This window comes from Heteronotia binoei, chromosome 6 (genome assembly GCF_032191835.1).
Source record: "Heteronotia binoei isolate CCM8104 ecotype False Entrance Well chromosome 6, APGP_CSIRO_Hbin_v1, whole genome shotgun sequence".
NCBI classification, from domain to species: Eukaryota; Metazoa; Chordata; class Lepidosauria; order Squamata; family Gekkonidae; genus Heteronotia; species Heteronotia binoei.
In genome coordinates this window covers 39,231,341-39,254,740 of record NC_083228.1, presented here as the reverse complement: position 1 = coordinate 39,254,740, position 23,400 = coordinate 39,231,341, and the positions used below count along the sequence as shown (strand labels likewise).

Genomic DNA, 23,400 nt, shown 5'->3' with positions numbered 1-23,400 from the left:
TGCAGAGTGCACAAATGTTAGTCTCTCTCAGAGCTAGAAAATACAATGCAGCTATAATCTTACTTTTACTATGTCCACATCTCCTGCCTTTGCAGCTTCCAACAACTGTCGATCTACTTCTGAATTGCCTAAAGGGATGCCTTCTGTAAAAGAAATAATGTTATGCTTAAATCTGTATAACAATCAATTTACTAATTAACACATATCCTTAGGAAAAATACATATTTAGGCTCTTATACTGACTACAAACATTGGCTGTACCAGGCTGGTGGTTGCATTTACCAAATTAATCCTTGTCACTGCTCAGCATTTCAAGTTATCTCTGCAGGGAGACAGGCTTGCATTTAGCAAATCTTAGAGAATTGTTATTAATACATGAATTTATATTAATTTTGTATCAGCACACAACACAATATTATTAACATATATGAAAGTCAACGGTTTAAGTAATGTTATTTCCTAAAATAAACTTCCATCAGTGTTTAATACATATGTATTGCCAAACAATTACTACCAGCTGCGTGCCCAGGTAATGAGAAAACCAGCAACTTAAATATATATTTCATACGCATATATAGCTATAGACAGAACTTTATTAGGTGGGATGACACTAAAAAAGAGAAAAGGAATTATATTTTGGAAAAGACATCCGAGAAAGCAGGCTACTAGTACCCGCTTCAAAATGAATATCTGTTGTCCTGCCTCCTACCCTGATTAATAAAACAAACCATTTTGGACAAATTAGAAGGAATCGTGAAACTATTGCTTCTGTTTAAAGGTCCCCTCAAAATTTTTGTCAGGAGACAAGTTGTACATTTAATGGATAAATCAAGTATTCAGTCCTCTTTCTTGGAGTACAGTCTACTCTTGCAATACTTACTCAATTATTCTCCTTCTCTAGTTATACTCGTTAAGGGTGCTGATGCAGCCAATGTAACAGAAAAAGGAAGAAAATCTGAATACTAACCAAGTACTTTGTGTATTACCTTGTAATAATTGTTGAATGCTCTCATTTCCCATTTGAGAAGCTGTAAATCCCTGCAGCGACACAATTGATGGATCACAACCAGAGCTCAACAACAGCCTGCAGGTTTGCTGATGCCCACAGTGTGCTGCTCTATGCAGAGATGTCTGGCCAAGATTATCCAATGCATTGACCTAGAAAGATCACAGAATTCTGCTGTTGCACAAAGTCTGAGACTTTGTCTAAGGAACAATTTTAATTGCAACTCCACACACAATGCAATAAACCTGTTTTACACAGCGAACAAGTGTTTCTGCTCCTTCAATCACTTTCTGATCAAAGTGCTGTTCTGAACAAATTCCCAAAAATACTCTTAAAAGGTTTTCCAAGAACTTTCACCAGGATCTATATAGCAGCCAAAATATGACACAGAAATAGTCCCAGAAGATACACATTTGATTTATATTTATAAAATAAATTACAAAAGCAATATGAGGGATTTTTTCAATACATACTGAAACCTGTTTAATTATATTAAAAGTTAATTCATACCTTTGCTTCATGTTTCACAAGTATTTCAACAACATCATTATGAGCTTTTTCTGATGCCACATGAAGAGGTGTCAGGAAGCTTAAGGAGACAGAAAGAAATTATGACACTTTCTATTTAGTCTTCTGTGACTGACTATTGATGATTAATGGATAAGTTAACTCACTCTTTTGTCTTCTCGCTGATGTTGGCTCCTTTTCGTAGAAGCAGCTCACATACTTGCTTTCTTTTGGGATATGGAGATGCAGCAGCACAGTGCTATTTAAATATAAAATAATTTCATTAACTGCTGATTATCTTGCAATGAAAATGGAACATCACGAGGCACTAGAACTTCTTTTATAAATATATTTATACTTCAACATCAGGACACGGCTCAGCAACACTCAGGAAAGTGGCTAAAAACTACACAATTCCTCGAAAACATAAAAGTACTGGAAGTATTAATAAAACTTCAGCAATTTTAATAGTACATATTATTTCAAAGACTGTCAGGTTCCTTGACCTAATTTCAACACCAATCCATTTCAAAGCGCAACTCATGCACAGTTTTTAATCTTTCAAATGTGAACTTGATCTAGTGTGCCAAAACTTGATCTAGTGTGCCAAAAATATTTATTTTTCTCATAAATATTCCAACAGAACAGTAGCGTATATTAGTAATCTTTAATGCACTGACAGCCTCTAAATAACGGTATTGTCTACTGTAACCACAGAATTGCTTACCACACAAAAAATGGCCTTCATATTAGTTGACAAGTACAATTTCTCTTAGATTTTTTTTGGGAAAAGCTAAGTATATGAGTGTTTAACTTTCATTATTTCTTCCCAACCTTCTCCTTTCCTTATCTGGGTTTTAAGAGTACCATGCAATGCATCAAAGTCAATATACCAAATTTTGTCTTCAACAACGCATTCCTTTACAGCCTGCATCAACTTTTTCTCTGTAACATGTAGTAATTTGCCTCTGAACTGTACCTAGAAAACACTTGTTAAGCACCCTGAGAATTTTACTGTGATTTTCAGCACTACCCATCATTATGTGACCATGCCAGGAATGATTGGAGAAGAAGCAACAGAAGGCTCTAGGCACGAAAGACACTTGGGATAAGACTAATTAGTCATGGATTAAGGCAAATCAGAAGTCTGCATAATAGCTTAGGTGGCATGGATAGGTCCATCTGATGCCTGATCCAGCATACATAGACACACCGACTACTCCAGAACACTTGCCCAGATCTAATCATTTTATCTTTAAGCATCACTCTAGGTTTAAGGAAATATCAACAAATGGGTGGAAAGAGCCATTGCTACAGAACAACACTGCAAGTTAGAACATGTCCTCAGCTATAGCCACTAAAAAAAAAAGCCTTGTATAAGACACCTTGAGGACTATGCTGGTGAAAAACTGAAATACATATATTTTAAATTAACTTGTATAGCTACAGAAACAGTTTAAAAGAGAAATTATCCATTTAAAACTCGTCTTATTCTGATGCTAGTCAAATCACTTAGCTTAGTCATAACAAAACTCTGAGCACTACAAACTACAAGTTTATATTACCAAAGCAGTTTCATGAGTCTGGGGATGCTTGAAGTTTACAATCTCAAGAGACAGGTGTTTCTTCACACGAGCTACATCAGATTCCCTTGCAGCCTGAAGTAGTGAGTGTCCCTTGAATTCATCTGAGAGACAAACAAATTTTATGGCATAACAATCTCAAATATTACCATGAGAATATTTTGCTTTTACTAAAGCAGTATTCTTTTCAACTCCAAGAAAAAAATAGGCATCCTGCATTTTACATGGGTGTATATTTGAAAACATGGTTCTCCTATTTTCAAACAAGTCTGTAGTTGTGTGTTTACTACAATTTCTGTACCGACTTTTTTTTTAAAGAACATTTAGGTTTTCTTGAAAGAGAACATTATGGCTTAAACTTAATTCTAGTAGAAGATTTTGTGTCGTCCTTTAGGAACCTTGCTGAAATACTCATTGTTACAAAGGTATTTTTTGACCTACCAACACTTTGTAACACACCCTACCAATGTTCCCTTCTAAGTTGTGGAGTCTTATGAGCAAAAATTCTACTTTGTGAGCTACCGGCATTAAAGTTGAGAGTGAGCAATCTGGCTACTGCATAAATTAGTTTGGTCTGGGGCCATCCTTCCTGAGCTATAACAAACACGTGTGAGCCAAAGGCTAACTCAGCTTAGAGGGAGCACTGCATTCTACCCAAGCAGAGATGTAATGTGAAAGCTCTCTACTAACTGGGAAGCTTACAAAAATAATGACTGAGGTAGCATTTTAATGGTAGGAGACAAAGGATCTTTTATTTCCATTTATGATTAAGGAGAACAAATTAGCATTTTTGCAAACTGGACAGTCACACAAGATCATAGTGTCCCACTGCAAACTGTTCCCAAATCCCAAGAGGCAAGGCAGTCATTGACTTACTGCTGTGTTTTGAAATCATCCTATCTCTGAAGCACAGTGCCAATTCACAGATGAGATACTTCTATCATCATGCATGCACACTAGAGGGGCTGGGAGGGGCAAGGAAGGCAGTAACTACCAATAATGCTGGTCAGCCCAAAATATGTAAATATCTGAAGAATACTGGAGAAAAAAATCTTATTCACGCTCACATTTTTTTTGTACTTACATGCCAGTCTTTCTTTTAACTGTGGAGTTGGGGCCAAGTCTATGGTACTTTTATTATGGCAGTTTAACAACGTGGGATCAGCACCATAGCTGAGCAACAGAGAACACACTTCTACTCTGTTCTTAGAAGCTGCTTCATGCAGAGGAGTAAACTGCCACAGATCCATCGCATTTACACATGCTCCATGCTAGGGAAGGAAAGAAAACCAGTTTTTGTTACTTCAGTTTTCTCATATTATAGTAAGATACTGACATCATAAGGAAAAAGCATGATTTACTTTAAAAAACAAACAATAACTCAAGCAGACTAGAAGCCATACATGATATTATATTTGCATTTCACTCTTGCACCAAAAATGGAGGGCAGAGGAACACATGAAGTTTCCTAATAATGAATCAGACCCTTAGTCTATGAAGGTCAGTACTATCTACTCTGACAGGCAGCATCTCCCCAAGGTCTCAGAGGGAAATCTTTCACATCCACTACTACATATTCTTTTTAACTGCAGATGCCAGTGACTGAACTCAGAAAAAAGTCCAAAATAATAATTTAACGTCATATTGAGGCACTGGCATGTGGCCTAAGGCAACTTGGAAAGCTTTATTTTCAAAGCCAACCATTATAACCATGTAAGTGCAGGGAAGCCATTACAAATAGTACAATGGCACAGTGACTTCTCCCTGCAATCACATCCCCAAACCCATTTTCTGGTTTACAAATACAGTTTTAGCTTTCCGTATTTCCATCTGTAATGTTTACTCACAGTATCTTGTTTAGATATGTTATATATTTAAAAATGAAAGCAGTGTGATGTGTTAATCTGTAAAGTCCATAAATAGTGGAAGTGCCAGTTCTATACATTTCAGTTCTATATATAAATGCAGTCCATCATTTTCTCAATATTGTTTTACTTCAAAACAAAATCTGAATCTTACCATAGCATTCTGAAAGCCTAATCTAACTAGATTAAGAAACAAGTTCTTAAATATCTTGTCTTAAAAACTGCACATTCAAAATTAATGAGAATAGCTTTCTAAAATAACAGCAAAGATTTAAGAAACTCACCTTCACTAGAAGTTCTGTTACTTCATAATGACCATAGGAACAAGCATTATGAAGTGGTACCAGGTCTCTGAAAAATGAAGAACGTTTCAGTTAAGAGTACACGAGCACAGCAAACACACACTATTTTCACCATTAATTTTTTTTTTAAAAAAATCACTAAAATCCCCATCTTACAGAAGAAAAACCAGAAGTCTGAGGGGAGCACCATTATCATATGGGCACAACAGATTTCACCAAACAGCAATCAATTACTCTTATTGCTCAGCTGTTTAAATTGCAAGTTTTAATCAAAGATGGATTTTAGCTGTTGGTCACCTGCAGTGGAACATCAGACACTTCAGAACTAGTTCAGGAAACCTGAGCTAACATTTCCATAGCATACCAGTTTTACAACCCTTTGATCTAAATGAAGAGTGTTGAAGGGGAAAAAAATCTAACCGGTAACAGTATATGCTAAAACATGTCCATTTTGCTTATATGAAGCCTTCAGTTACTCTTCTGATTAAGTTTCAAAAACAAACGCTTACAATTTGAGACATTCCAGTTTTCCTAATGTAAGTGGACTACAGATTAATTAATTCTGTAAAACACACTCACCCCTTATCCTTAGCATGTACATCAGCTCCATGTTGTAACAACAGCTGTACAATCTTAACACGATTATAACCAGCTGCCAAATGTAAAGGAGTTGACTGAAAATACAAGAATAATCAAATTTAACAATTAAACAAAGAAATTTAGCAATCATTTTCCAAGTGAAAAACATCCCAATGAAAATATTCTACATTATAGGAAGATATCAGACTAAGAGTGCAATCCGCGGGGGGCGGAAAGTCTTTTGGGGGCAGACGAGCTGGTACGTGGGCGCAGGAAGGGTTTGCGCTGACGTACGACTGGCGCCGCCCCAGCGGAGGGGAGTTCCATGGGCGGGGGGACGCCCGAGCGCTACTTCATCCAAGGGCAGCGGCGCCTGAGGGCTGAGCCCAACAGTGAGCGGAAGTGAGGTGGAGTGCGCCATTCAGGTAGAGAAGGGGGTGGAGTTGAGGGCGTGGCCAGGCATAGGCGGCTTCCTGAGCAGTTTGGCCCTTGGCATGCCCCCCCCCCCGAGAGGCACAACTTTACGCCTGCAAAAACAGCAGCGTGCCCCAAAGGCACTCGTTGAAACCAAAAACAAAGGTTGCTTCTGCCGCTGCAGAAGCTCACAAACCCCTTAGGGAGCAGCATGATTGCCTTGCCAATCCCCTCGCGCCTCAGGCTGACAAGCCCCCTCCTCAGCATCCAATCGCGGTCTCCCCCCTCCTAGAAATACTTCCGCTCTGGCCTTGCACGACTCAGTTGTTAGGGAGAGGAGAGCGTGGTGGGAAGTTCTGCCAGCGAGCTCCCGCCCATACAGACTGAGAGTGAGGGACAGGCAGGCACGCTGGTAATGGGTTTTGCACCTCACGGTTGCTTTGACAGTATCTTTGACTTGCGAGGGGGAGAGAAAGGTCTCTCCCCTGGGGCCAACTGCTCTTGTTTCCAGGTTTCCACAGGTTCCGGGCTCCCGGAGGCTCTGCATGCGAGGACTGTCATCCATGGCTGGGTAAGTTCCACTGTCCCCCCCTCCCCCCCCTCTCGACCGCTTGGTGTGCGAGCATCTCTGGCACTTGAACCAGGCAGTGGGCTCCAGCAGGGGGCATTTGCTGAGCCCGCTCCTGTGCTGCAGCCTGCTCTCTTCCCTTGGTCTGCCTTCTGCCGCGTTCCCAACCCCTGGCAGGGCACGGTGTGTGTGTGTGTGGCAGCTGCCCCGTTGCGGGGAAGTGGGTCAGAGACTGTCCCTTTAAGACAGCGCCCGCCTGAAACACAGCATGCTCTTCCAGCCGCCGCCCCTGCAGGTGCTCTTGATCTCTATCTCCTTTTTGCAGGTGGGACTTCAACACAGAGGCTTCCATGTGTGCCACTCCACTGCCCCCCACTCCCTCAGCTGTTTCTGCCTGCTGCTCAGAATGGAGCCCCACCCACGGCAAGACTGCCCAGCGCGCACCAGGGAGACTGTTGGCACTCTGTTCCAGAAAAATAAACTCTGAGCTGTGCCCTCTGTTGTCTCTCCCGCTTGGCATCTGCTGCACGTTCCCTGGGCAACCCCCCCCCGTCAGTGGCCTCTCCGAGGGAATGTCTGGGAAGTTGGGCAGACTTGTTTGGGGGGGGGGGAACGGTCTATGAGCCGCCACGCTGCCCCCCCGTGTGGCTGGACAGGGGAAAAGAGGGGAGTGTCGCCCCTCAGCCTGCCCAGGCTGACAGCCTACCTGACCCCACAGGGCTGTTGTGCGCAGGGCACTAAGGGGGGGCTGGTGAAGTGGACTCAAGAGTTCTGCGGCTGATGCACTCGCACTCTGAGTTCTGCAGCCTCCGGGGGAGGTGTTCCGTGCACATCAGTAGGTGTCAGGGCAGCACAGGGGGGTCTCTGGGTGGGGGGGTGTCTGCTGCTGGGCTGCTCACTCCCAGACACACATTCCAGCTGCTGTCTATGACAGCAAACTCCTGCACTTGGTACTTCCTGCTTGTCTGCCAGCCATTGGCAGAATCTCTGACAGTGGAAGGGTGTGAGGGGATTGACGGCTTCTCCGTGGTCGCGTGCAGGCCTGTCTCACCCCCACCCTCACCTCGCCACCAAGCCAGGCTTCTCGTGCGTGCTTGCCCAACCTCACTCCTGTTCCCTCCCCATATTGGTAGGACGTGTCTCCTTTGCCTGTGATGGTCTGCCCATCATTGGCTCTGTTCTCTGTTTGGGGGTGGGTTGGGGATGGCTATCAGCCTCTCTGGGGCAGCCTCTCCCCATCCCTGACTGTCACGAGCCGCGGCGCATGCGCCAGGACAGGCCAATGGGGGGGGGTGTGAACTGGCCCTCCCCTCTGGCTGCCTCCGCCTCCCTTCTGTGCCTCTGCCAGCGGCGTTGCCATGGCGACCATCTCCCTCATGGCAAGCTACATCTCTTCCCTACCCATGCTCCAGCGTGCCGAAATCCTCAGGAAGTCTACTAGCGGTGCGGCAGCTACGCCGTAGCCGGCCGCTCCTTATCTCTGGATTGTGCTGACCGTGTTTCTGTTCACGACTTATATGACAGATGATAGCTCTGCCCCCTCCACCTTCTGTAGTTTAGTTCTTCAACTGGTATATATATAAATACCTTTTCCCTCAAGTTTTTAATAGCAATATTCAAATTAAAGAATAAGGAGAGATTTTTAATTATTTATTTTTAGCAGGAGTGGCAAAATAAATTTGAAGACTACACAGTGAACCAGCGAAAAAGTGAAAACCTCTACCTGCAGCCTTTACACAAACCAAAGATTACTGTACTGTACTCTCAAGAGCTTATATCAAGAACTATGTGGAACTCTAATGAAGAATAAAAGGCAACAGACACTCCCTTCCCAAAAACACTAACATTACTCATAGAAAGTGATTAGTGATATTTAATATTTTCATGTTTTTACAGCTATACAGATATTTTGACAAATTAAAACTGCATGACCTCTACATTCCTTGAAACCCTTTTTATCAATTCCTTGTAACCTTTTTATCAATACAGTTTCAAGACAACAATATTCTAATAAGATAAACAGCTATGCTCAACAAGAAACAGCATTTACAGACCCTTGGCTTATATTGCAGCCAAGAAGCTCCAGACAAACTACATTTTCATCAAAATCAGATTTCTACTTCTAGCAAGCATTCCTGACCCACAGTATAACCCAAATGACAACTCTAAACAAGTCAAATGTCTTTCAGGTTACAATTTAATTCAGATTAAATTTCAACTTCAATCAATTCCTTAAAATGAAGTTAATCTTAAAATACATATTTTAAATATATATTTTTAAACCAGAATACCTTCCTGCCATCACTTGCATGACAGTTGACATTTAGTGGTGTGAGAAGGGCCATCAATTTTTCTTCGTTGCCACTCCTGGAAGATAATTTAATAATTCTGAACTTCTTGCAGGTATATTATGAGACTTTATTTTATTCAATGTACAACACTGCACAGCCAAAACATAATATAAAGCTATGAACAGAGATACAAAAAGTGGAATAACCTTCTCTTGTACTTAAGAATAACCTTCTCTTGTACTTGTGTCTTGTGCACAGGTCCAGCAAGAAGGAAAAAACATATCACAAGAGAGGACACTTGTAGCAGTTATTTACAGCTAATTATTACCAAACATCTCATTTCTAATAACTTAAACATACGTTTGAATGCTCTACACAAGTAAGAAACGTTTCTGTTTATAATAAATTTCCAAAATAATGTTTTAAAAATGGGGCTAAACTTCTGAAACAGCAGTGGGATGAACATTCCCCCCTGCCCTGGTCTTACAATGCTGAAACTAAAAATTCAGCCCTTGACACAGAAACAACAAAGGGAGAACACCTTCCTTAGAAGCTGCTTTACAAATGATTATTTTAGTATTTAGAAGGCAATATGACCCTTCATAAAGTGCTTTTTGTGTTGAAGTTCCAAAATGAAATTAATTAGGAACGTTAAATAAAATGGAAGAGCGGAGAATGCTGTAAACCAATTTGGGTCCCCACTGGATAGAAATGTGAGGTATAAAGTAAACAATAAATTGTCCAAATAATACACTGCATGATGTTATTTGGGTAGGAATTATTCTTTGGTCTTCTGAACTCTGTTCTATGAATTTGTGGCTTCTAAAAGAATGTTTCCTTCATGATTCAGTATACAAACCAGTATTAGCAACTTTTTAGTTCTTCATTGTACACTTCTGAAATTAGAATAGCCTCTATGATGCACATGATCACTAATCTCCTTGTTTTTCAGGCCTCAACTGAGTATGTACATTTATATGAGCTTCAGACTTATACTAATACATACCTGGCACTTTCTAAGAGTTCATCTTTCTTGTATTCACCTGAAATTAAAGTGAAGATTGGAATTTTCTTACTTAAGTACATATTTAGCATCTTTATAATCTAATCATTTTGTTAATCTTAGGAAACGATCAAAGTAGTATTAGTTATGTGACACTGGAAACTGCTGAACAAAGGAAAGCAACAAAAACTGTTTATTTACATCACTTTACAGCTGATATTTATACAGAGACCAATATTAAAGTCTGAAACTTCAAATGAAAAGCAGCTCGACTCTGAATGTTAAGTTACTGGCTTTGAACAGTCCTTCCAAAAGTCACCTGTGGCTGTGTGAACAACAAAAGAGCTGCTAATATTGCTTTTACTTCTGGAATGCAGAAACTAAGTAGGCACTCTTTTGTACAACTTTGCTGAAGTTAATTTTTCCCTCACACACTTTCTGAAGTCAACAAAGGATACTACTAAATACTTGTTGAGAATATCACTAGGATGTTTGCAGGACTTTTTTTGAGGAGGAGCACCCAAGAACGCAGTTTTGGCTAGCCTGGTGTCAGGGTGCGTGGCCTAATATGCAAATGAGTTCCTGCTGGACTTTTTCTATCAAAAAAGCCCTGGATCTTTGGTATTACCACAAAGTTAGGTTTATAAAGGGCTGTCTTCAGTACATTCACAAATAGGTCAAAAAACTGTTTGCCCTATGAGAGAGAACAGTCTTGCTTACCACTTCAGCTTATGATCTGATCCAGCAAAGCAGAAGTGCAGAGACAACTAGGGCTTAATAGTCAACAACTTTAAATGCATGTGTGCAGTCAGGAAGAGTCTGAACCTACCCCTGCGACTACTCATGCTTCTCTAAGGGACTCACGTTAGTATCCATGAACACTAGGAAGCAACTGCAGAAGGTAGCAGAATTGAACTCAAACCACAGGGATTAAAGAAGTCAGCCCTTACCAGTAAGCACTGCTTTTGCTGATGGGTCTGCTAAGTCCAGTGCTGTTCTTCCATCTGTATTACGAATAACTGGATCAGCACCATGCTGCAACAGCACTAAAAGTAGCAACAACACTGTTTTAAAAAATCCTGTGACAGAAGTCCAGGCTTTTAATAAGCATGCAATACCAAATCAGGACTTGACAACTCTACACTACAGGCCTATGGAGAGTTACCATAATCTAAGCCTGCTGAAATTAATAAATTTAGACTGGAATAACTCTGTACAGGATTGTGTTGAAAAGCTCAGAACAGAATAACAGGACTCCGTACATCTTTAAAAGCAGTTCTATGATTGGCAAGATCAAGTAGGAAAAATATAAGTGATGCATGATCAGAAAGCTTACCCTTGAATAGAACAATAAATTACTCCAAAAAAAGACATCCAAGGATCTTAAATGTTAATGCTTCACAGGAGCCCTGGACCAGGAAGGGCGGGCAGGATTAATATACAGGAACCCTCCCATTCCACATTAACACCAGCGAATTGCAGGGCACATTTACCTATATGTCAGGGAGCACATATCTTGTGCAATCCCTTTAAACTTTTAAAGGGACTGCAGAAGACAGCCCCCCCCCCAACAAAAAAAAGTGGGGCTGGGGAGGTGCTACCTGCTGCTCAGCTGTTTTGGGCTATCATCTGCTGTCTCTTTAAAGTTTTAAGAGCTTAAAGAAGACAGACCGAAATAGCTGAGTGCTCCGCACTGCAAGCTGCTTCCTGCCACTCAGCTATTTTTCAGCTGTCTTCTGTAGTCCCTTTTAAAGTTTAAAGGGATTGCAGAAGACAGCCTAAATCAGCTCAGCAGCTTTTTCAGCTTTCTGCAAACCCCATTTACTTCAGTCCCCTTTCAATGTGGTTTGCATGGCCATTCATCATGGTTTGCAAAGCCACAAAATGGTTCAGATTGCAAACTGGCCTCCCGGTTCAGTTTTTGGTTAGACCATGTACTGAACTGCATTTTCACAGTTTGTGCCCATCCATATTCAACATTTTGAACTTGGTTTTTCAGCATGATTTATAGTTTTAAAGTACTTTAGGCAATACCATCTGCTCCCATCCCTACAGAAAAGCACTGTTAATTTGAAAACAAAGAAAGAAAGAAAAAGAATTAGTCTTAAATAGCTTTATACAAAAAAAGCACTATAGAAGTTTTAGACGTTACCTATACAGACATCAATTTTGCCCTTAATGGCTGCTTCATGAAGAGGTGTGTAGTTCCAATTATCCCGGGCATTAGGATCTGCACCATGACGCAGGAGAAGATTGACAACTTCAGCATGACCAAAAGAGCAGGCATTATGAAGGGGGATGAGGCCTCCATCATCTCGTGCATGAACATTAGCACCACTTTGAAGCAAATATTCAACTACATCCCTTCGACCGAAACCTGAAATAAACAGTTTAACTATCAAAAGTAGATAGCTAGAAGGAAATAAGGAAATACAATTTGCTAATTCTGCCTGATAGTTTCCGAATGTGCAATAAACTGGAAAAGATATCTTGAACTTACAATGGGCCCAAACAAAATAAAGACTGATGTAGAAATTGCATTCAGAGATCACAATAAACTGTAATTTAATCTCCAGATGGATTTGGGCCCCTCACTCCTACCTTACTTCCAAATAAACATGAACAAGATTGGACCATATGCTCAATGAAATTATGAGAGTCTTATTTGGGATCTGAGCGAAACAAAGCCACAGTATTCTATCCAGGGGTCTGCAGCACTGCACCTATGGTCACCGAGGAGCCCACCAGGGCTTTTGATTGGCCACTGGGAGATACAACTGTCTGTGCAGTTATCAAAAATTATTTTGGCAGCAGCTGCCACCACAGCACAAGAATCTTCGCATGAATGAAAGCAACCAAAAGAAAATATTATTAAACAGTATATTCTTCTAAAGAGCTTCTTCCTGCAATGCTGAAAAGTTACTATTAAAGTTATGCATTATCTCTCTGACACTCTCACTCCTTAACACTCTGTAGTTGGCTTCCCCCTCCAGTGGCAGCCATTTTGTGGTTGTACACACCACCCTGTCATAAGACTCAAAAATATTGGGGACTGGGCCTTTTCCCATGCATTATGCTTCATAATTTCCCCCACCCCATGTCTACCTGTATACCCCAAATGGGCAGCAAAAATTTCACAAATTCCCTATGCATTGCCACATGGCTTGGGCTGACAGCATTTGGGTTAATGGTTCTCACAAATGGTATAGCTGGTACAAATGCTACAATCATTCATATATTTTAGAACATGGAGATGAATATTTATATACACACACTGATTAAAGGAAACTGTTTCCTAGAGATTACAGGTTTTAACTTGTTTAGCAAAACTGGAGAATTACTGCTATTGTGAATGGTCCTGTGGTTCCTCTTGATTACATTTGAATTTCACCCTCTACTTCCTGAATTTCATGGCCTCTTGACACAATTTATTTTTTTCATAATTTCATTTATCTGTTTAATGAAACAGTGCTACTTCTAATACAAACACATCTCTGTATAAAGTCTTGCATAAACCACACTCTTCTTATTACTTATTTCAAAGGTCCAGGCAATAAGCTGTTGGTCTGAAGAGACAGAACAAAATTTGAGTCCAATGGCATCTTTAAGATCAACAATGTTTTATTCAAGGTATAAACTTCCGTGTGCACACATACTTTTTCAGATATATTGAAATGGAAATTATGTCCATACATATAGGTAGAGGATGAGCACTAAATTATGTTATATATAAATACCATTATGTTGTATGCTAATTGTATGACCTGGAAACTTCCATTTCAATGTATCTGAAGTGTGCATGCACGCAAAAGTTTATACCTTAAATAAAACTTTGCTGGTCTTAAAGGTGCCACTGGACACAAATTTCATTCTACTGTTTCATAAGACCACTGTGAATTTACAGGATATAATATCCCACACTGTTTAAAAAATGTTTTCCAAAATATGGATTTGAACTTGTTGACCTCTGAAGAACAAAATCTGCCTTCACTCCAGCACATTAAGTTTCTCATACTGAGCTGCTTTTAATAATCACAGCAAACAAGGTAAGTTATATATTTATCACAGAAACAAATATGAAAGATTAACTAAAATTATGGCACTAATAGAATAATCTGGCTATCCTTGCAGACCCTATCTTCACTAGACAGTTTGAAAAAGCCATTCTCAACTGTATCTACACTCAAAACAGTGTAACAGTTAATGTCTCAAATTTAGAAAAGAACTGAGAAAAATTTTTTGAGAAAGAACTGAGTTCAAAATCTGGTAGCCATGAAACTAGCTGGTTGATCATGGATTAGTCACATTCTCTCAATTTAACCAGAGGATAAAATGGAGGTGAGAATCATGTATGTCAATTTGAGTTCCTTGAAGGAAAAGCAATATAGACAGTAAAATGTGAAATAAAGAAAATAAATGCTGTGAGAGCTAAGGAACAAGGAAGGATGAATGTTCCGAGATCATTTGTACAGGAAAGGGAGGTAGAGAGCACCATGGGAAAACAATCTTGAAACCCAAGTCAACCAATGATAGAAACATGTTGAGACATGGGTAGCTGCAGGGACTTGAGTCAGTAACAATTTATTTAGATCAGGGCCACACTACAAGTATCCCTATGTACCTTTTCTCTTTTACAAGTGTAGGAACTTGTCTTTTTATTATTGTGCATTGTAGAAGCTGCTGATTTATGCTTAATGTCCATGTTAATCTGCCATGGCAAAAACCCCTTAAAGATTGAGAAATGCATTGCAGCATAAATTTTAGCAGACTAGAACCCACTTTGTCAGATGAATAAAGAGGTAATTTCCACAAGTGTATGTCAATACCCTGAGTATATACAGAAGGTGCTAGTTATTTGTTAATGAAGGGAAACCAAAAGTTCAAGCAATCCATGCAACAGATGAACTGCCATCAACATCATGTGAGTTCAGAATTTGATCATTCTCCCCTCCAGCTCCTGAACTATAAAGAAAGTTGCTTCCTACAAAGGAAGAAAGGGAGTAAGTGCCTGCCTTCTGGGGGAGTGAATGCATTTTTTAAAGGCACAGTAGTTATCACTCCCTACCCTAAGTCATCTATTGCTTGCACTGCTTTTGACCTAGTCTGTTGAATGAAGAGAAATATTTGTGAAGTTTGGTGGTTTTCTGTTGTTTTTTTGACATTGTAAGACACTGGGTTTGTACTGAGCAGAGAAAAGGTTAAAAGCATCCAAGTAAGATCAAATCCAATCAGAATGGGTGAGATCCATTCCCAAATGGAAGCCACTAGTGGTGATTCAGCATAGCAAGATCAATAAATTCTAATGAAAGACAATTTGTTTCCTATAGTAAACTAGAATTTCGCAGCAAATAATTCCAGCTACTATGAAGCGCCAGAGCATAAATGAATATATAATCTAACAAAATGAACATAATCTAATTAAACTGGATATGAGCCATGCTGACTGGCTCTTATTCCACTGTATGTGTGCTCTGGACAATACTATGACTTTTTTGACATTTTGCACTAAACTTTAAAACTTCTTTCAGAATAGATATACTTCATTCAGGACATCCTGAACATTTGACTGGCCACTACTGGAAAGCACTTGCATGGCTACTCTTTTGTGTTCTTATCCACTTAAAGAGCTTCATGTATCTAACAAAATGGACTTTAGTCCTCAAAAGCTAATGTCATAATAAATACGGGGAATTATTACTTTACTGGTTGCTCCGCTGGTCATCTAATAATATACTTTAAACTGACCATACAGAGAAGATTCAAATAAGCGTATATACATAAGCACACACAATAAAAAGGAAGCAAGTTAACTGGTCACTTATATAATTTAAAATATGCATTACAGTCTGTATGATGACCCATCATACACAAGAATGGAGCATAAGGAAAAAAGTAGGATCAGCAATTGTATCTGTCATGCTTTTTACTTCTTCCTTCACCATATACTAATGTGCAGGTAATTTGCCAAGACATTTGTTGCTAAGGAGTATTGGTACCCAGATGGTTGCTAAGTATTCATCTGTGACTGGGCCAGAGCTGAACTGAACATGTATGTTTTTTAGAGTTTAAATAACAAGAGCATTCAGTGCATTATGGAGACTTTTCTTTAGAAATCCTTATATTAGCCATGTAAAACAAATCAGTAATATTCTTACACTGCAGACAGGAATATGTTTTTAGCATGCACCATACTGACTGCAACTGAGACTGGGCCTTGGGAGATGCAGGTTCCCAACTCAGCTGTCTTATTTCTTTTAGTATAATCCACTTTCTGGATGGTGTAAAGATAAAAAAGGTTAACAAGGGACAAGGGGAAAAAATACATTGCCTCAAACTCTATACTGGAAGAGTGGGATGGACAGGTAGATACAAATCTTACAATACCAAGTGAACTTGAATGGGGGAATAGTTTACTCCTGCCCAATACAGTGGCTAAATCAGTTCTATAAATGAGTAATAGCGCACAAAGCCTTTCTGTTCCCAATGAAAGCTGTTACATAGGTGAACGTTTTCACATACTGAAATCCTTTTACTTCATCCTTTATGCAATGGTACACATGTGTATTTCACTAAGGGGCACATATGCTGAGAAACTTACCAGATACCAACTCCAGCATATCTGTAAACATATGTGGGGGGTTTTCCCCTCCAGAAGTGATTTCCAGATAAGAAAAGTGTAACATATGTATACATAGTAGCCTTAAACATCCATCTCTTACCATGAAATGTATGGGAAAATATCTAACACCTAATACAAATATCTAATACAAAGCATCTTGTACTTTCTACATTAAAAAGTTGGCAGGTCTGTGTTAAATGACATTTAATTACAACTATTTATTATACTGTTACCACAATGGCCATTTAACTGCTTTACCAGAGACGCATTTTCCCTAGTACTCCAGTTTGCGGCAAGCCATTTCAAACCACTTGTTCGCTTCCTCCATTTGTGTGAAATGGACCCTGGAACTGCCCCCCTCCTCCTCAGGGAGAAGGGGGGAGAGAGGTCTAATTATTGAGCCATAACCCTGGCCCCATATTTCCATCCAGTTTGGGTACTGATCAATGTTCCCTCTAAACTGCAGAGTCTTGTAAGCAAAAACTCTACTTTGTGAGCTACTGGCATTAAAATTGTGAGCGACCGGTATTAAAGTTGTGAGCTACTGCATAAATTATTGTGCTCTAGGGTCATCCTTCCTGAGCTAAGACCAAAATGTGTGAGTTGGAGGCTAAAGATCTGTGGGCCAGCTCACGCTAACTCAGCTTAGAGGGCACACTGGTCCTGATGCCAGTCTCCACCATTCGTCTCCACACACAAAGCCTGGACGAGCCCGAAGAGGCCGCCGGGAAAACAATCCCTTCCTTCCGCTCCAGCCTTAAGATGTACAAACAGCACCTTCGAGGAGGGAAGGCGAGACCCGGAGAGGAGGGGGCTGGTCGTACCTGCGGCGAAATGGAGGGGGCTGGATTTCCTGCCGGCCGTGTCTCTGCCGTTCACGTTCTCCGGCCGCACCAGGCGCTTCACGCGCTCCACGTCGCCGTTCCGGCAAGCTTCGAAGAGCTCGCGGGCGGGCTCCGTGGCGGCTCCTCCGCCGCAGCAGGACGACGACTGCAGCGCTTCCCCCAAGCCTGCCCCTCCTCCGCCGCCGCCTCCCGCGCCCCGACGCCCCGCCATGCTGAGGGAGAAGCCGCCCTCCCTCTTTCGCTCCCCCCTTCCTTCCTTCTTCACAGCCCCCCCCCCCCCTTCTTCACAACCCGACGCTCGCCATGGTTGACCTGAGCTTTCTCGGCAAAGGCCGGGATGGGGGTTGAAAACGAGGCGTCTGCGGGGAGGGCGAGGAAGAGACGCAGACGACGCCTCAGACAGGCAGACGCGGCCCGCTGAGGGCGAGAAGACGGAACAGCCAAGCTGCGCGAGCACCAGGGATGCGAGGCTAAGCACAGAGCATGCGCGTTGTGGAGGGAGCCATAGGGAAGCCGGCGGAAGGGTCGCCGGGAGCCGCGCATGGGCGGCTGAGGAGGAGGGGGTGGTTGGTTAGCAAAGCGGATCTGTGGTTAGAGTCGCCAGCCTCCAGGCGAGGGCTGGAGATCGCCTAGGAGTAAAGCTGATCTCCAGGAAGGAGGACCCTAGAATCAATCAGTTGATTGGCAGGCCCTTTAAATGGCATGGAAAGGGCAGTGGCACAATTTAAATTACATAGGAAGGAGGTGCCATGGGAAAGGGGGTGAGGGGCCCTAAAAACCTGTCGGGGCCAGGCCCCATGGGCTCCTGGTTAGTTATGGGCCTGTCTCCAGACTATAGAAATCGAGTTCCTTAGAGAAAATGACTGACTGGGCTGGGGATGTGTGTGTGTGGACTCTATGGCATTATATCCTGCTTGCTCCCATCAGCAAACTCCACTTCCAAATCTCCAGGTGTTTCCCAAGTGGGAATTGGAAACCCTAGCCCCCCCACTCCTACCCCCGTTTGCATACAGTTCACAAATAACCAATGGAGCGGGCGGGTTGACTTACTTGAGAAACTGATTTAGCGTGTCATGAACTTTCATGGACTTCCTTAGGGGCACAAAGCATGAGCCCCCGCAGTCCAGATTCATCTGAGGCATCTTCCTGCAAAGCTTGAGCCTTTCCTGATACTGAGGAAGTGGGCTGCAGCCCACAAAACCTACGGCCACAGTCGATCGATTCAAGGGGCTGCGACATTCTTTTCTGGTTTTTCTGCAATACAGAAAATTGACTGGAACTGATTTACTACACCCCCCCCCCCACACTTTGCCTCTAAAAGCACCTGAAGTGTTAAAAAACAACAGCAACCCTGGACAACAAATTTAAATGACACTCTAAAGCAGGGGTAGCCAACGGTAGCTCTCCAGATGTTTTTTGCCTACAACTTCCATCAGCCCCAGCCATTGGCCATGCTGGCTGGGGCTGATGGAAGTTGTAGGCAAAAAACATCTGGAGAGCTATCGTTGGCCACCCCTGCTCTAAAGCATCTGAGGCATAAAAACAAAAACACTAGGCAACAAATTTAAACTACACTCTGAAAGCACCCAAGGTGTCCAAAAAATCTGGACAATGAATTTAAACCACTCAGAATGTGAATGATGATGACATTTAAACAGTCCTTTTAAATAATTCGCCCACTGGGCTAAGGTGTGCCAAGCTCTACATGAGTATTGTAAATTACATGGTTTCAGATGCCCCAGGCAGGAGCTGTTCTTGCTGCCTCAGCTCTCAAACAAGGGAAAAAACGATCTTAAACTGTATCTAGAATACATTTACTAGACTACAATTAATAACCGTCTCTGCACACACATTTGTGGTTTGGACACAGATTTCAGGCGGTGGAAGTTTGTCCATTGTTGACCTGGCATAGATCCAGCCATTCACCATGCAAAGTGAGGCTGACGTTAAGGGACATATTAAGATTACATCAAATCATTGGCCATGTAGTCAAATTGTTTTGTTATTTTAATCATTCATTTGGAGAGACGGGTCATTAGTACGCACTTCCTATTTCCCCAAGCTGTGAGAAGTTCAAGGGAAAGTGCAAAAGGGTTTTGTTTCCTTTAGACAGAAAACACAAGAGTGTTGAGCGTCTGTCTGCCTTATTTACAAACATATGAGCAAAGCTTATGGGAGAGAAGGGACTCTAGAACAAACAACAAAGCTCAGGCAGCAAATCCCCAGAAGACAATGACACAAGGGCTGTATCCCAGTTCAAGCGCTCGTTTTCCCAGTTTGGTGTAGTGGTTAAGTGCATGGACTCTTATCTGGGAGAACTGGGTTGGATTCCCCACTTCTCCACATGCACCTGCTGGTATGACCTTGAGTCAAAGAAAAACAAAGAAGGGAAAGAAACTTAACCCAAAAACTGGAGTAAGAAACCTAAAAGATTAATATGCAATTAAAGGGCTGAACATTAAAAACAAAGTGTAAAAAAAACATAAATCAGCATACATGTATTTAATGTTGAAAGCTAAAACCATTTAAGGGCCCATCATAAGCCTCTATCCTATGTAAAAATCATAAAACCTCAATGGGAACCCACTCAACTTGACCTGACGCGTTTTGACCTAAATTGGTCTTCTTCAGAGGTCAGAAAGGTAAGTACACATATTGGCTCATAATACTGAACAGAATAAAACAATAGAACAATGCTGGACCACAAGGAAATTTAGCGAAGTGACAAAGACTTTGAGATATTCTTGAGGCCTCTTGTTCGATAGCCTATATCTTAATCAAGAGCATACCTATAGCATTCAGTGTTTTTTTGTATGCCACGTGGTCCAGAATTGATCAAGTAAAGTCAGAGCCTATGTGCCAAGAGTTGTGTGCAGGGCCATAGCCAGGATTTGGAAGGTCGGGGGGCATTTACATTTGGGGGGGGGCACTGATGCCCCCTCAGCGCCCCACATGACCTTCCCTCTAGTTGCTCTTCCTCTCCGCTCCAGTCACCAGAACTGCCACCTACTCGTGAGTAGCCTGCAAGTAGGCAGCAGGCGTGGGGCTACTCACAAGTAGGCAGCAGGCACAGGGCTACTTGTGGGAAGGGGAGGAGGCAAGCAGCAGAGGCCAGGAGAAGCGGCCACAATAGAGGCTGGGAGGGAGGGAAAGGAGGCGGGGAGAAGCGGAGGTGATCAGGGCTGGGAGGGAGGGGAAGAGGTCAGGAGAAGCTGGTGATGGGGGTTGGAAGGAAGGGGAAGGAGGGGAGAAAAGCAGCCGTGATCGCTGCTGGGAGGGAGGGGAAGAGGCCAAGAGAAACCGGCGATGGGGGCAGAAACAGCCCCACCACCTCTCCCCCCCACTAGTTAAAGGGCCGGATGTTTTGTGGCCCCTTTAACTAGCACGGGGGCTGGGGCTGCTTCTGCCTTCAGCCCCGCACACTATTTTAATGGCAGGGAAGGGAGGGTGGTGGTGAAAGGCAGGCAAGGAAGAACTTCTTTCTTCTCCCTACTGCTTTCCCCACCACCACCCTCCCTCCCTTCCCCACCATTAAAATAGTGCGTGGGGCTGGAGGCAGAAGCAGCCCCAGCCCCCCTGCTAGTTAAAGGGCCCGCAAAACAGCTGATCATCGGGCCCTTTAACTGCACTGGGAGGTGGGAGACTGCTTCTGCCCTGGCGGCACAGGCTATTTTAATGGCGGGGAACAGAGGGCGGCGGCAAGAGCAGCAGGGAAGGAAGAGAAGACCCTTCTCTTCCCTCCCTGTCACTCTGGTCGCCACCCTCCTTTCCTTCCCTGCCACTAAAACAGTGGGCGGAGCCTGCAGCAAAAGCAGCCCCCAGTGAAGAGGGACCCCTGAATAATTAATGAATACTACTACTACAACAACAACAACAACAACAACAACAACAACAACAACAACAATAATAATAATAATAATAATAATAATAATAATAATAATAATGCCTTGGCGGGGAGGGCAGGGTATAAATAAAAAATTATTATTATTATTAATAATGGAAAATATGGTTGTGCCTTAAAAAGAGAATGTCTGATGCAACATTTAGAGTGACTGTTAAGAGGCCCCTCAGAGGAGCTTCTGCTAAACTGTTAAAACCAGACAGGCTAAGGGTGTGAATCCAAGATAACAGGGGCCCCACAGAGAAGGAACTTCTTGCTGATAACACAGAAGGTCAGAGTAGGGGAAAACTACAAGAAATGACTGGAAGGAAAGCAGGAAGCGGAGCATTTGAATTAGATAAGAGGGGGCTTGTCTGATTGTTTTGGGGATGAATAAAAATGGTCAGAAGGCTGATGATTTTAACTTAGTCATTTTGAGCTTATGCTGACAAGTTCTACTTTGACATCAAAGTAAAATGCCTCACTTCAAACCAAGCAATGTGTGGGGCTTCGTTATTTACCTGCTACACCAGCTCTCCCCAGGAGTTAACGGGCCTGCAAAAAAGCGGATCCGCAGGCCCTTTAACTGAGACTGTTTCTGGCCCTGGCCCGCCAAATTGCTCGCGGGGCCAATGGCAGCCCTGAGAACCATGGCAGAGGCCCCGGGGGGTAGTTGGGGCCTCCAGTCAGGGGGCCTTGCCCAGAAGTCAGGGAGCTGTGCCCCTACAGGCCCCCTCGTAGCTACGGGCCTGGTTGTGTGTAACAGCGTTTCTATTAAAGCTCTCAGCTCTATCTACCTCACAGGGTGTCTGTTATGGAGAGGAAAGGGGAAGGGAAAGGAGATTGTAAGCTGCTCTGAGACTCCTTTGGGAAGAGAAGGATGGGATATAAATCCAATCTCCTCCTCTTCTCTCCCTCTCAGATTCCAAACTGCAACACTGCTGTTACACAGTGCCTGTGTAGCACTGACCTGAGATTCCAGTTCGCAACCTGGCAAGTGAAGTGTGGATTCTGGAGCCAACACCACAAATCATTTGTGTCTTTTTTTGTCAAATTCTGACCCCATCAGGTGACAATTTAGACAAAACTGTGTCATCTTCTAGCTGGGAAATTCCTGGAGGTGGTGTCAGGGAGGGAGCTCAGCAGGGATGTAATTTCATAGAGTTCACCTCCTGAAGTTGCCATTTCCTCCAGAGAATCTGGTGTAGTTTGGAAATCAATTCTAATTCCATGAGAATGCCCCCCCCCCCACGTGGAGGCTGGCAGCCCTGGGACAAACCCATTCTTAGTAACTACCAAGCCAAACTCACAATACTGATGGGTGATTATGGCCACGTTTACCTACTAGCAATTTCTGGTAGCACTAGTGTACATTATATTGCTACTCAATAACTAATCTGATTTTAATGATGTTAGCCTCATCTAATAGTGATTTCATTTATTTTAGGTGTGCTAAATTCAGGATAAGACAGAGCTTTGTTTTTGAAAATGTGTTGTTGCTTTTTGCTGCCTCCAGAAATCCTTTCTTCTCAGACATACATTTATTTAACATTTATATACCATCTTTCTAGGGTTGCCAGGGAGCTGGAAGAAAGCCCAGCTGATGTTGCAGCAATGTGTCTACATCACTTCTGACATGACTTGGAAGTGACATCATCACACAGTGATGTTGGGGCAACATTCTGGTATTTGTGCAAAAACTCTAGTAAATTTGGCTTCTACCATAGAGTTTTTGCCCAAATACCAGAGCATTTGCCCAACATTGCTGACATGATGTCTGGGTCACGCTGAAAGCAACATAGACATGCTGTAACATCCACTGGGTCTCACTCTTTTTCCAGGTAAGCTCCCCCCGCTGGTCAGCTGATTGACCATGGGGTAGTGGGGCCTGATGGTGGGGGGCTACCACCTCCACCAGCCCAAAGCAATGCTCATACA

The 23,400-nt window shown here is 42.5% G+C and overlaps 1 protein-coding gene across 3 annotated transcripts in view; it reads right to left on the bottom strand.

Moving 5' to 3' along the window:
- Positions 1-17,935, bottom strand: part of TNKS2 (tankyrase 2) — a 44,638-nt gene extending 26,703 nt beyond the window's left edge. For all 3 annotated transcript variants that reach the window (XM_060241312.1, XM_060241315.1, XM_060241313.1), the window contains exons 1-13: positions 17,562-17,935; positions 12,271-12,495; positions 11,069-11,164; positions 10,122-10,158; positions 9,116-9,191; positions 5,843-5,937; positions 5,246-5,312; positions 4,181-4,367; positions 3,079-3,200; positions 1,681-1,772; positions 1,517-1,595; positions 987-1,158; positions 64-143 (exon numbers count right to left, since the gene is read on the bottom strand). In XM_060241312.1, coding sequence (XP_060097295.1) covers positions 64-143; positions 987-1,158; positions 1,517-1,595; positions 1,681-1,772; positions 3,079-3,200; positions 4,181-4,367; positions 5,246-5,312; positions 5,843-5,937; positions 9,116-9,191; positions 10,122-10,158; positions 11,069-11,164; positions 12,271-12,495; positions 17,562-17,793 — 1,560 coding nt within the window. In that variant the 5' untranslated portion in view covers positions 17,794-17,935. The remainder of the gene's footprint in view (positions 1-63; positions 144-986; positions 1,159-1,516; positions 1,596-1,680; positions 1,773-3,078; positions 3,201-4,180; positions 4,368-5,245; positions 5,313-5,842; positions 5,938-9,115; positions 9,192-10,121; positions 10,159-11,068; positions 11,165-12,270; positions 12,496-17,561) is intronic.
- Positions 17,936-23,400: the final 5,465 nt, after the last annotated feature.